Genomic DNA, 13,962 nt, shown 5'->3' on the forward strand with positions numbered 1-13,962 from the left:
AATTTGCAATAAAGCTTGCAGCTATGTTTGTTCTGTACAGTCTGCATACTTAGCAGATTCAGTGGTCAAAACAAAGAAGGGCAATGAACCTTGCACAGCATGTACTGTTCTTCATACAATTGCCTCCATGAGTTTCAGTTTGATAAGAAACGTTTAGATCTTTTGTCAGTTTTCCTTTCCGTTTACCTCATTTTTTTCCCCAGAATCTGACACAGAATCCAGAAAATCACAAGAGCTTTTAACCATCAGTAAACCTGTAGTAAGTAACATCTTTTTTTCATCCTCAGTCCCTTTTACGGGGTGATATTACGGGGTATATTAATACTAATACTAATAATATATTTTACATACCTTCCCAGGGGGGAGGGTGAGTGGAAATCATATTACTGTTTGCAAAACCCAGACTAAATAGAAAGCTTTTACCATTCTGGGAACTGACCCACAGCCCAATCCTATGCATTTCTCCTCAGAAGAAAGTCCCATTAGAGTCAATGGGGCTTACTCCCAGGAAAGGGTGGCTAGGATTGGACTGACAGTCTTAAAGGAAAAGGAGGGTTTTGTAGCTTTATGTAGTAGGATGTTTCTGTGCCACTCTTCCAAATCAAAAGTTCTCAAAGAGTTTTGCATAGTACAATAATGAAAAACAACAACAAAAAACAACCACAAAAGAGTCACTCTGTATGCCTTGATTGTGCAACACCTGGTGGGATAGATCAGCCGTTTTCAACATTCAACATTGATGTACCATGAGTGGTCTGCAGGTATGCCACAGGAATTTGGAGAGAAGGTCATTTATTAGTAGGGTCATTAGGGGATGCAAGCCTCCCCACCAACAGCCTTGTCAGTTGTCAAAAAAGGATGGTGTGCCTTGCCCATTTTAGCACTTTGTCAATGTGCTACTGGGAGACGAAAAAGGTTGAAAATGGCTGGGATAGAATGGAAGAATCAAAAGAGGTGTTCTTGGTTGATCTTGTACATTGTGACAAAGCTTCAGAGGCAATGCCAATCTCTTATGGGCCCAAGCTGTCATATGCCTCTGACAATACAAATATCCAGTTCAAGAGGTTTGAATCTGCACGGTGTTCAGTGCCAAAAATATTTTTGCTCGGAATGACAATTATGAGACTTGACACGAAGCCTGCTTAAGTTAGATTCCTGTGAGCTTTAGACCAGTGTCACAGTTGGGAAGGGGAAAAAAATTACATAAACAGGACAGTCAAGCAGAAATAAAGCAGCCAAAGAATCTTGCTTTTCTGCTTGGATTTTTTTTTTTTTTTGCATCCATTGCATGTAAATAGATGCAGTGCTTTTAAACTTGGATGCTGTCAAAAGCCAGAAATATATGCAGTGGGCTTTCTTCTGTGAACCAATTTAAACTATCAGCGCATCAGTTAATAGCAGGACAGGTTGTATTTTTGGCATTACTCACTATAGCTGTGTCTTATTCGATGACCCGATACTCATACCTGTGTAATGGCAAAGAGACTACTCGGAAAAAAATTGCTGAGGAAATTCTAAATATTGTAAGGGCTGCTTAACTGTTACCCTGCACATGCCCAATCTCGTCTGATCTTGGAAGCTAAGCAGGGTCAGGCCTGGTTAGTACTTGGATGGGAGACTGCCTGGGAATACATACCGGGTGCTGTAGGCTTATACCATAGTCTTTCGAGACTGAAGGTTGCCAACCACACATAATAGCTGTTCAACCCATGAAAAACCTCCACATTGGAAAACTGTGTACACCATGATGCATTAAAGGGGTCCTCTTCCCCCAAGCTTGTATAGCATCATGTGTAATAAACCTTCCCCATTTCTTCTCCCCCTTCCTCAGACTGCAAGTATTGGCTGGTCTCTAGTTACTCATGTTGGGAAATTGACATGTCAATTGACTGGGGTTTTTAGAATATATACCATTAGCAAAACAGATATACGGGTCAACCCTTGTTATCCACAGGGATTCCATTCCCAGCACTGCCATGGATCCCTAAATCCATGAATGTTTGAATCCATGAATTTGGGTCAACTAGACGCTACAGATGCAACCAGATCGAGATTCCAGTCGTGTCTGGAGCCCTTCTAAGTCCCAAAGAGGCCTCTGTGGGTCTCAGAAAGCCTTTCAGACACGGCTGGCTCCAGTTGCATCTGGGATGTCTTCAGTGGGGTCCTGCCATGGGTCCAGAACCCATGGATGATGAAATCATTGGGTTCCAAATCCACAGATATGGAGGGTCTGCTATACTGTTTTTTCATCTTGGTATAAAAGGTGGGCAAAGCTTGAAAATTATTTCAGTACTCAGAGATAAGCCATTTAAACTGAGCAACTTTTCTGAACGCAGATGACACTTTTTCTAGATAACATATGTTCAGCCATTAAGGGTTAGCCACTTGCATGAAGAACCACATCCTGTCATGTTTATGGCTGAGAAATAAAGTTGTTAAGGGATTATGCAGCTTTGGAGTATTTACTGAGTGCTTCTAGCCCATGTGCAAGTTATGGCAAGCGAAGTACAAATGCCCACAAACCTTGCAATTCTGCTAAGAAGTGGTTAAAAGGAAATGGAAAGCCACATCATCTACATTTTATACTGTGTTGTGTATTGTGGCTGGTGATCCTACTAATTTGCTTTTCGCAGGTCTCTGAAGTACAAGCAAGGTCGACCGTCCTGTCCTGGAGTCCTCCGGTTGCGTCACAGAATGGAGATGCGCGCGATGTCACTCTGGCCGGGTTCACGTTTGAAGTGGCCATCTCGAACAGCGGTAAAAACGGAAAATTCAAATCGGTTTACGTGTAAGTCTCGTTTCTTAAATTTAACCACAGAGCTTTTCCCCAAACAACACCATCACCAGTGCTGATCTCCAGCTCATTGTCACATAGAAATGTAATTTGTATATATTGCTGATGGGTTATTTTGTGGAGCCACGACTAATGTGTAAGCAGAGTGGTTTTCAGGTGGGCCATACTAGCCACTCCACCTGTATACGCAATCCTGTACCACGTTATCCTGGGCGTCACAGGGGTGCAACTTGGGCCCGGTGGGCAAATGCCTAGGATAAGACTGCAAGATGTGCTCTGCAGTAGGGCTTTTATTTTTAAAAATATTTAGTGACTGTTACTTAACAGATTCTTCTCTCCACAGTGGGGAAGAGACGACAATTACTCTTCCTGATCTCAGACCAGCAACTGATTACCATGTCAGGTAGGCATGGATAGCTTACATTGTTGAACAGTGCAATGGCTACTGTTGTGATGGGATGTGGTGTTCCATTCTGGCTTCCCTCCTCCCACTATCAGCCTAGTAAAAGACAATGAACATTTTCAGGGTAGTGCAGAAGATGCGTGTTAAACATCGAAGATGTGAATAGATGCTGTAGATATTTCAGCGCTGCATCGTATTAGATGTTTGTTCTCTTGTCCGAGACTTAACCTGACTGATTAGGAACTTATGCAATTGGTATTGCAGGGAGATTCTGCTGGATTGTCCTTGAGTGTGAAATATATTATCAGTGTCAGAGGACAAAGGGAGGGTGACAGGAGGAGAGGAGTGACTTGGGTGATTCTTCCAACAAGTTTCAGTAAACAGCATAAGAGCTCATTATCATCCTTCCCTACTCTGAACCTTGCAACTCTTCTGTGCTCCAGAAGGCAGTGCAAGGGCAGAAACTGAAAGGAAGGCACTTCTGCCCTTATTGACTGTGATGCAAGTCCTCACATGTGTCTTCCCCTGCATGCTAAGCCTGGCCTTGCATAACGCTCATAGGCAATGAGGTTATGGGGGGGAAATCATAGTCGTCAGGTTTCAGAGCTGTCCATAGGCCACTTATTTGTTGTCTGGATTAGGCATTGGGACAGTATACTCATATACTGTTGGAGGAAAGAGCAAATTGACCTGTAACATAGAGGAGTGTGCCAAATCTAATTCCATAAGCAACCCAGTGCCTTAAAGCGTTGTGATCAACTGCATTCTCTGCTTTCAGTTTCACTGCATACTTGGAATGCTTCCATAATTTTTTTTTTTAATCATACAGAGTTTCAGCCTCAAGTAGTTCCACAAAGGAAACTGTCTCAGAGCTAACGAGTTTTACTACAGAGAGTTGTGAACCAGACCCTCCAGCTGCACCTAAAGTCGTTAGCAAAACCAAAAACAGCCTGAATTTACAGTGGAAGGTAACTGCAACTCCAAAGTGCGTGAAGAGTTTTTAAAAAAGAGACTATAATTGAAGTTTTTTTTAACTCATTCAGTTCTTTTTAAAAAAATCTGATTTACATTTATTTCTATCCACTGCTCCTCATTGAATTCTGTCAGGCAGAGTGTTGCTCCACCTGCCCTCTAAGATGAATGGCAGGCACAACAGGGAGAAGGAACTTAGAGGAGCAGGTCCTCAGCTGCTTGTATGGATGTATATGTTTACACTTTGCATGCACATGCAGGCCTTGCTCTCTGCAAGGGGTGGCTATGGAGGGGGAAAATCAGAAAATGGGAGCTGTGGTTACCTCTCCCTCAACGATGGGAGAACGGGTTATGTATTAACAGAGGAGGCAAAATTCAAAAAGAGAAGAGCAGGATTTTATTTACAGCTGCACTCCATTTGCTTAATTGATGAGTTCCAAGTACCTCATACTCTTTATCAGAATGCAGTTCTTGCCCTTCTGAGTAAGGTGTTTTTAATTAACACTTTTTGCTGCTGACTTTAACCCAAAAAGTTAAGAAACTCCCCTGCCACTCTGAATCAGGTACATCCTTAACTGATAGAAAAAACTGAATACCATACGTATTTACACCAAGGTCAAATGTGCCTCCTTACACTAAGAGGCCTGCAGGCTAGACTGCTAATAGGGGAAATGTTTGGTTATGAAGTTGTGCTACCTCTGCAGGTTGAGAGAGAGAGAGACTTACAGTACCAGTCATAAGAACAGCCCCACTGGATCAGGCCATGGGCCCATCTAGTCCAGCTTCCTGTATCTCACAGTGGCCCACCAAATGCCCCAAGGAGCACACCAGATAACAAGAGACCTGCAAGGCTTCCTGGGAATTGTAGTTAAGAACATAAGAACAGCCCCACTGGATCAGGCCATAGACCCATCTAGTCCAGCTTCCTGTGTCTCACAGCGGCCCACCAAATGCCCCAGATGCCACCAAATGCCCTAGTCAGGAATGTAATCTCTGATGTTTAGGTTTGACTTGAAAATATTGCAGTAGTCAGGATAGACAGAGCTAGGACTTGCCTTCTCAAGCATTTCTGCATAATAAAACTTTTTTTTTTCTTTTTTAGTCCTCAAATGACAACGGCTCCAAAATAACCAACTACCTTTTAGAATGGGATGAAGTAAGTTTTTCATTGGGGGTGGGCGAATGTATTTCAGTCACCCTGTATAGATCTGAAATAAAATAGTAGTTACGAGTTTATATCGCTTGGTGTGTGAGAGATCAGGAATCTTCAGTATAGCACTGAGATCTCCTTCAGTTGGTTACATGACTAGTGTAGCAAATATGGTGTGATTTCTCATTCCTGTTAACAGCACCCTGGGAAGTGGGTTGGTATCTCTAGAATATTCAACCAGAGTGTCTAAACAACTTATTTTGTGTAGTGCTTGTCATTATAGCCTTGTAGTGTCTGTAGCCTTGTAGTTAGATCTCCCCAAGGAAATATCAGGGCAGTGTTTATGGATTAGTGTAGACAAAAACAACATTTTTGGTTGTTTTTTCTTCCTGTACTTGAGTCTGGTTGCCAGCCCTGAACCTGACCATACAGAGAGTTAGGGGAGGCAGAAGGAATGTTCTGAAGTGTGTTTAAAGGCATCATTTTCCTCTTCCTCCTTGAAACATCTATGTGTAGTTCAGGAAGGGATTGTACTTTAACTACATGAACTGTATTTCCTCACTCCGTGAACTGTAAGGGGCTGGACTCAGGCCTGCTATCTTTCTGTGTCTGCTTCAGCTGACCTGCAACACTTCATTTCACAACTACTCTGTGTCCTCAACATTTCATAAGGTCCTGGAAACTCACAGAGCTATTTGTTTGGGCTTAATCTTATTTTAACGTATAACCTTCTGCTTACACTGGGAGTCACCAAAATCTGTAGAAAACCCCTGCCTTGTTTTTTTGTAGCCCTGTTTCACTTCACACAGATAGGCACTTGACCACCTGAGTTCACTATTCAGTGATAATTATTTCCATAAAGAAAATTACAAAAAATTATAAGCTTTCTAGGAGCTTAGAATTTGGGTTCAGAATTTTTTTGACCAGAGAGAGAGAGAGAGAGAGAGAGAGAGAGAGAGACTAGCTACCCAAGATCTCATTGAGGTGGTGAGCAGATAGTTTAATATAGCTGTAGCAGAGCAGCAATCTTACTTGATTTTTTGTCTTGATAAGGGGAAGAACGGGGTTTTCAAAGAGTGCTACTATGGCCATCTAAAGCAACATAAAGTGACCAAGTTGACCCCCTCTACGAAATATATATTCCGGTTGGCCGCTAAGAATGACATTGGAATGAGGTAAGAGTTGAGCATTATTTTGCGGTTTTCTGTATCATTTTTCTCAGGTTCTTGCTAATCTTTGTTCTTTCCCCCCCTCCTCCAGTGGGTTTAGCGAGACATTGATATGCTACACCATAGGAATTGTCCCACCACCACCTCCACCCCCTCGGCTAACTGAAGAAGGAGTGACCTGGTTGTCACTAGAATGGAGTCCTCCAAGTGGAGTATCTTCAGATGACTCTCTGACCTACATTTTAGAAATGGAAGAGGAAGGTTCTGTAAGTGTCTGATTTGGTTTGGGGTGGAGGTTTGAAGGTGGGGGGAGATATAGTGTAGTTGGACCTCAGCATCCATGGGGGATCCATTCCCGAACCCCCTGTGGGATACAGAAACCTACGGATAAGCAAATTCATTGGTTGGTCCATTATTACCTCTGGACGTGACTGGAGGTGTTCTGTTGTTGCATCCAGAGGTGTTCTGAGGCTACTGGCCAGTAGGCTTGGGCCCTAATTCTCCTTTTGCCACCTTGGTTGTTAGTTTGCTTCCAGGCACAATTCAAAGAGTGAATGGCCTGGAACCAAGGTATATGTGAAAGACCAGCTTCCTGTTTATCAGTGACTGTCCTCTTTGCCACCTGCATCAGCTTTGAAGTCCTGCCTGTTCCTGAAGGCCTTCCCCAGCTTGCTGTAGCACTTTACCATTGTAAATTGTAAAGTTGTTGTGATGGTTTTCTCTTTTTTTCCGGAGAGTTCGTTTTGTTGCTTCTTGATTTTCGTTCCTTTTTGTTTTTAATTGTGTGCTGTTGGCATTGTAAGCCAAATAAGCAGGATTGGCTGTCAAGAGTTGGGTTCATGCATAGACAATGTATCAGTTATACAGGTCGTGCCTCATTATCCACTGGTTTGACCCACCACTGATGCCAGGGTCCACCTTTAAACACCTTGTAACAAGGAGAAAAAAAACACCAAAATTGAATTTCCTACCTTCGTGCTATTAAACCACGCAGGTTGCAAACTTCTTGGGATTAAAGATAACTTTAAAGACCGACTTGCTCCTGCATTTTCACCACAGAATGCAACGGTGTAGATCAGCCATTTTCAACCACTGTACCATGGCACACCGGTGTGCCTCAAGTGGTCCACAGGTGTGCCACAGGAATTTGGGGGAAGGTCATATATTAATAGGGTCAATGGGAGATGTGAACCCCCATTGGCAGCATGGTGTGCCTTGTCAATTGTCAAAAACCTGGTGGTGTGCCATGACCATTTTAGTGTGCCGTGAGATGTAAAAGGTTGAAAATCACTGGTGTAGATGCTGCACCACATTCAGCCATAATTTTATTCCATTCAATTCCGCTATTCACCCCATCTAGTGGCTGAATGTGGTATAGCGTCTATACCAGTGTTTTTCAACTGGTGTGCCACAAATGGTCTGCAGGTGTGCCACAGGAATTTGGGGGGGGGGAGTCATTTATTATTAGGGCCATTGGGGGACGTTAGCCCCCTACCAGCAGCATGGCGTGCCTTGTCAGTTATCAAAAAACTGATGTTGTGCCTTGACAATTTTAGTACCTTGTTAGTATGACCTATATAGTACTTGCTATGTGTTTTGCACTCATGTACCCCTACTCCACTTCTCCCTACTTAACTCATACGCATGTCTGTATTCTCTTTTTCTTTTCCATTTTCATTCTGCAGGATTATGGTTTTCAAGCAGGGTACAATGGAGATGAACTTTCTTGCACTTTACAAGACCTTAGGAGGAACACTTCCTATAAATTTAGGGTATGTAACAAATTTAAAGATGATTATTTGCAGACTGAATAAAGGTTAGCGGCACATCTTTGTACAGTGTGTAGGTGGTGCTAATAAGCCCCCAGATTATTCAAGAAGAAATGTAGCATCTGTTGACTGGAGACTTAAACTCTTGCAAAGCAGATCAAATGAGCAGAGACATCTATGTCATTTTAGGGAAGCACCAAGCCAGGTGCCTTAACTTGCAATACGGAAACAATTGTAACACCATGTGTTCTATGGTACACCTTGTGTAAACACCATGTATTATTATGAAGAACATTTACATACCGCTTTTCAACAGGAATAGTTGACAAAACATTTTATAAATCAATAAATGGTTCTCTAAATGTACTTCAATCAATGTACTCTGGCACAGTGGTTCCCAAACTTTTTAGAGGTCCTAGAGGCTGCTGCCTGATTTATAAATGCCAAGGTGTGTGGCTATAATGGTGATTGGGTAGCAGTGCTTCCACACACATTCCCAGCCCCACCACAGCAGCTTGTCTAATCGTTGATGCATCTTGCTTCATCTGCCCTGTCAGTTTCACAACCAATCAAAAATTGGGTCACGACCAGGAGGGGGGAGTGGGGCCAGAGGCAACTGAATGGCTGTGCTTTTCTGAGCTCTTGAAAGCACTTGGAAAAGCATGCTGTTTCCTCCCAAAAATCACGACCAATTGGTGAGTCTTGGGCCAACTGTTTATGAACTGCTGCTCTAACACAAATATCTCCTCCTTTCTTTAAACCCTCCCCCCCAAGTTATTCAATTTGGAGACAACCTAACTATTTTTGTGGTAAGACAGTTGTGTTGTGGCATGGTGTAGGGGGATGTCTCTAGCCTTTATTCCAAGTCTTCCTCTGAGCATTCCTTCAAGTTCCTCGTTTATCCTATCCTGCAGTCCTGAGCCCCTTCTTGCAAATAGGGTAAGGATGTCCACTTGGAGGATTTTCAGAATCCCATCAGCCTTCCCTTTTCATATTTGAATCAGCATGCAGATTTAAGCTGATCTTGCTTCTGTTACTTAACAGCTTTTTGCCCATAACACTGAAGGAAAAAGTGGTCCTAGTGAGGTGGTAGAATATCGAACAAGTCCTGACAAACCTGGACCCCCAAGCAAGCCGACTGTAAAGGGAAAGATCCATTCACATAATGTGAAAGTTACCTGGGGTAAGTTTATTCCCATTTAATAGTAACCCCCCCCCCCATTGCATAGAAATCCTCGTCATTGGCTTCAGTTCAACATACATTTGCTGTTTCCGTTTCAGCATTAATTGTGTGGAAGTAATGAGCAAGATGCACATTAGTCTGGGCTAATGGGTTTTCCAGTTACCTGGATCAGTCTTTTTAGCACTCATGTCTATATTTGAAGTGTGTAGAAATGGCAGTTGTTTGCCCATCAGTGCACTAATTGCAAAACAGCGTTATAACCCTGAAAGCCTGTGTAATTTACTTCTGGTGGGTAGAATTTAGGCCCATAGTGGAACTGGGAAAGGCACAGAAGAGAGGGACCAAAATGATTAGTGGGCTTGGGAATCTCCCTTACGAGGACAGGCTACAGTGTTCTGGGCTCTTCGGTCTAGAAAGAAGAGGCCTGAAGGGAGGGGGCATGATAGAAACATAAAATCATGCATGGGGTGAATAGCGGGATCTTATTTTTCCTCTTGCACAACACCAGAACAAGGGGACATCCACTAAAATTGATTGGCCGTGGAGTCAGAACAGAGAATATTGCTTTAACCAGCAAGTTATTTGTGGAACTCCTTGCCACAGGATGTTGTGTTAGAACCTGAAGGTCTAGATGACTATATGCACCCTCGGAGTTTTAGAAGTAGCCTGTCTCTGAATACCAGATGCAAGGGAGTGGCAAAAGAATACAGGTATCTTGTAGTCTTGTGTGCTCCATGAGGCATCTGGTGGGCCACTGTGAGATACAGGAAGGTGGACTGGTGCACTTCACCTGTGCCTCTTCCTTTTGAATCCTGTCTGGTCTGGGGTTTTTTTGGAGTTAATATTACTATTCTAAAAAATACCATATTAACCAAACAGCATATGAGCTGCTGAAATCTATCCTGAGTTGTACGGATGATAAAACACGGGTGGGTGTGCCTCAGTGTTATGTTATAGACTTTGGGTCTTCTGTCCTTTTCTTTTTCAAAGATCCACCAAAGGATACCGGAGGGTCAGACATCTCTACATATATCTTAGAAATTTCAGAAGCCTCCGCTGGTAAGCAGCTATACCTTTTTAAACTGTTGGCATAGTTCCAATCACGTTTATTCAAAATGAAACCTTTTAAAATGGGGTTGTTAGTATTATGCAGGAGTGCTCGTTCTGTACATGACAAGTAATTCCTGATTTTGGTTTGATTTACTAGATGATGATACAGTATCTTGTTGATCTGTTTGTTTGGGTTTTTGAACCAAAATGGGGTCCCACAGTGGCTCAGAGCAATTAAAATCCATTGTGGCTGCTGAAGACAGTCCTGGTAGGATGAGGTATTTGTGCCCCATGGCAGGAAGGGGCTTTCCTTAACCAGACCAAGAAGGAATGTGTTCCTGACTCTGTAAAACAAGGGGCAGGAGTAAGAATGCAGTTTCGAGGCTACATCCTGGTTTTATTAGCATATTAGCTGCTCAACTCCCAATCTGTAATGTTGCAAAACCATTGCCCACTGTTACTGTCTCTCCACCTCTCACTCCAATGGATTGTAATTGCTATTTTGTTTTTTCTTAGGGAGTAAATGGGAAGTGTCTTATACAGGTTCCACGAGAGAACATGTATGTGCTCATCTCAAGCCTGGTTCTACCTACAGACTAAGGGTTTCCTGTATTGGTAGAGGGGGCCAAAGTCAGGTGAGCTGCAAAATCCCTTTAAAAAAATGCATATATTGTGTGCCTGTACACCTTGAGTCTGTTCCAGCACAGTAAAGCTGCAGAATCGGTTTGGAGGCAGAATGTATTTTGAACCCTCACCCTTTGGTTTTTTTTTCTTTAAAAAAACACGATTTTTAAGCTAACTAGAAAGCTATAACTACCACTGCCTTAGGCAACTCTGTCCTTTCTCCCTCTTATGTTTAGAAGTGCCTCTCAGAACCCCTACAAGAAGCATAATCTTTTCTTTCCTTCAGATCTCTTTTCAAAACTCACCTTTTCCACGAAACATTTGTCTTAAGCCTTTCTTCCTGCTATAGCTTCAGTATATGTAACTGAAACATTTGCATGTCTTCTTCTTTTTACTCCTTTCCCCATCATGCTTCCTTCTCTCTGGTGTCTCGCCTGTGTCAGTATCTAGATTGTAAGTCTCTCAGGGATCTGTCCCTTTACACTGAGTAAAGCACAGAGCGCACTGTGTTAATTAAACAACTTTGGTCCTGAATTATTCTTGTGTTGTACTATGAAACTCACAGCCTTGCTTCAAGGAACCTGCTGCTAAAAGTATTTGTGGAACAAATGTGTAGTGAAACCAGTGTTCAGGACTTCCACACCTGTAAGCATCTGTGTGTTCTTTTGTAGGCATCTGATCTTCTTACTGTTCAAACAGCAGCTGTACCTCCTGGGCCATGCCATCCTCCTTGTCTGGCTGGCAAAGCCAAGCCAAAGGAAATCCCACTTCAGTGGGGTAAGATCCTTTGTGATTATTCTTGAGTTGTATCCTCACAGTACAGTCCTATGCATGCTTACTTAAAAGTCCCACTGTATTCAGTAGGGCTTACTCCTTAGTAAGTGTTTAGGATCTCAGTTTAAGGTTGGTCAATCATGACTAAATGCCTGGTTAGTACTTGGATGGGAGACCGCCTGGGAATACTGGGTGCTGTAGGCTTATACCATGATCTGGGAAGCTAAGCAGGGTCAGGCCTGGTTAGTACTTGGATGGGAGGCTGCCTGGGAATACCAGGTGCTGTAGGCTTATACCATTATCTCGGAAGCTAAACAGGGTCAGTACTTGGATGGGAGACCACCTGGGAATACCGGGTGCTGTAGGCTTATACCATAGTCTTTCGAGACTGAAGGTTGCCAACCATCTCCCTATACTGAACACTATCTCCCGATCTTGTCTGACCTTGCAAGCTAAGCAGGGTCAGGCCTGGTTAGTACTTGGATGGGAGACCGCCTAGGAATACTGGGTGCTGTAGGCTTATACCCTAGTCTTTCGAGACTGAAGGTTGCCAACCAACCAAATGACTTTCATAATCTCCTAATATAGGAAAATCTTATCTAGCTCATTCTCAGCTGTAAAATGATATTCCTTAAGTCATTTTCTTGTTTGTAGCCACACAATTCTGGGATTGGACAACTACATTCCAGCCCTTTCTGAAATTACAGGCAGCCCTCATTATCCACAGGGGTTCAGGAACTAATCCACAGCTTAGGGCCCCTCAAACCCTCTGAATGCAACCAGAGCTGTACCCTGCATTGCTTCCCTGGGCCTCAGAATACCTTATAAGGGCATAAAATTATCATTTCAGGTTCCCCCCCCCCCCCCCGAGAAACCAGAAGTCATTTTTGTTTTGCATGAAACAGGCATTCTGAGGGTCGTGGGGGCCACACATGGCCCTCAGAACACCCTTCAGACGCGACCAGAGCGCAGCTCTAGTCCTATTCAGAGGGCCCAGGATCCCCCCACAGGTGACTGGAATCCATGAATGATTAAATGCATGGGTACCGAACCCGCAAATAACGCAGGCCCACCTGTCTGTAGTCTTTCTGTTTCCAAACCTGCTTGAGGGCAGTAATTTAAAGTATTCCTCTATGCTCTGATCTAGTGCTCAGATTACACAATAAAATCAACTCAGGATTTGTATCCTAATTTTTTTTAATGAACTCAGCAACCATCTTCCAAATAGGGTAAAATCTGACATCACTGAGGAAGAAGGAAAATTCTTGCAAGGCTTGCTGAGCAAGTGTAGCAAATATAGTCATCTTAGGATATTGTCTCAGCTACGGCTGGTTGCTTAATTGTCCTCTGAACATGTGGCTTCCGTGTGTTTGTATGTTACAGATCCCCCTTCCACAGACGGGGGCTCAGAAATAACAGAATACATTGTGGAAATGGCAAACTGTGACCAAGACGAACGCAGGCAGGCTTATCGAGGCCAGGCACTAGAATGCACGGCGAGCGGTCTCCTGCCTGGGAGGGCGTACTGCTTTTGGATACGAGCAGCCAACAAAGCTGGGGTACCTACTTAATGTTTGTTCCCTTTTTGGAATAAGTAAATTGCATTAGCACCAAATTAGCACCCAAATCTATAGTGGCAGGTACAAGGCTAGTGTGTGTGAGAGAGAGACAGTTCAGAATAAATTATGCAGATTTCATATACATTCACTGTTCTGCACTACTTTAGCATAATTTTGAATCAGGATTTCAGATAATTTTGGGAATGGCAAGGAAGGAAAGACTCGGCCCTCTTTGGGGGAGGTGGTTAAGTAAAAATGTTTTTAAAAGACTTTGTCCTGTTTCATGTTCTTTGGTTAACATTTGGCTTGTTTTATTTCCTTTGTTTAAATGACAGGTTTGACTTGGCAGAGGCTGTAGTTATTTAGGTCCCTTGTTCTACAGCCCTAAACAATATGTAGCCTAAAGGTTTTCACTAGTCCGTTTTATTTGGCATATCCTGGTAGTGATGTCTTAAACAATTGTTTCCTATTGAACTCTGATTAATTCTCCTCTTTCAGCTTTCCTCCCCCGGTTG

The 13,962-nt window shown here is 43.0% G+C and overlaps 1 protein-coding gene across 1 annotated transcript in view; it reads left to right on the top strand.

The window, feature by feature from the left end:
* Positions 1-13,962, top strand: part of LOC136663275 (fibronectin type-III domain-containing protein 3A-like) — a 74,848-nt gene that overhangs the window by 51,528 nt on the left and 9,358 nt on the right. Inside the window, exons 7-19 of the mRNA XM_066640281.1 lie at positions 204-259; positions 2,634-2,788; positions 3,138-3,197; positions 4,027-4,165; positions 5,272-5,325; positions 6,373-6,494; positions 6,580-6,754; positions 8,174-8,260; positions 9,302-9,440; positions 10,431-10,499; positions 11,007-11,125; positions 11,786-11,891; positions 13,272-13,447. Coding sequence (XP_066496378.1) covers positions 204-259; positions 2,634-2,788; positions 3,138-3,197; positions 4,027-4,165; positions 5,272-5,325; positions 6,373-6,494; positions 6,580-6,754; positions 8,174-8,260; positions 9,302-9,440; positions 10,431-10,499; positions 11,007-11,125; positions 11,786-11,891; positions 13,272-13,447 — 1,457 coding nt within the window. The remainder of the gene's footprint in view (positions 1-203; positions 260-2,633; positions 2,789-3,137; positions 3,198-4,026; positions 4,166-5,271; positions 5,326-6,372; positions 6,495-6,579; positions 6,755-8,173; positions 8,261-9,301; positions 9,441-10,430; positions 10,500-11,006; positions 11,126-11,785; positions 11,892-13,271; positions 13,448-13,962) is intronic.

The sequence above is a fragment of the Tiliqua scincoides genome, chromosome 12, assembly GCF_035046505.1.
Source record: "Tiliqua scincoides isolate rTilSci1 chromosome 12, rTilSci1.hap2, whole genome shotgun sequence".
NCBI lineage: Eukaryota > Metazoa > Chordata > Lepidosauria > Squamata > Scincidae > Tiliqua > Tiliqua scincoides.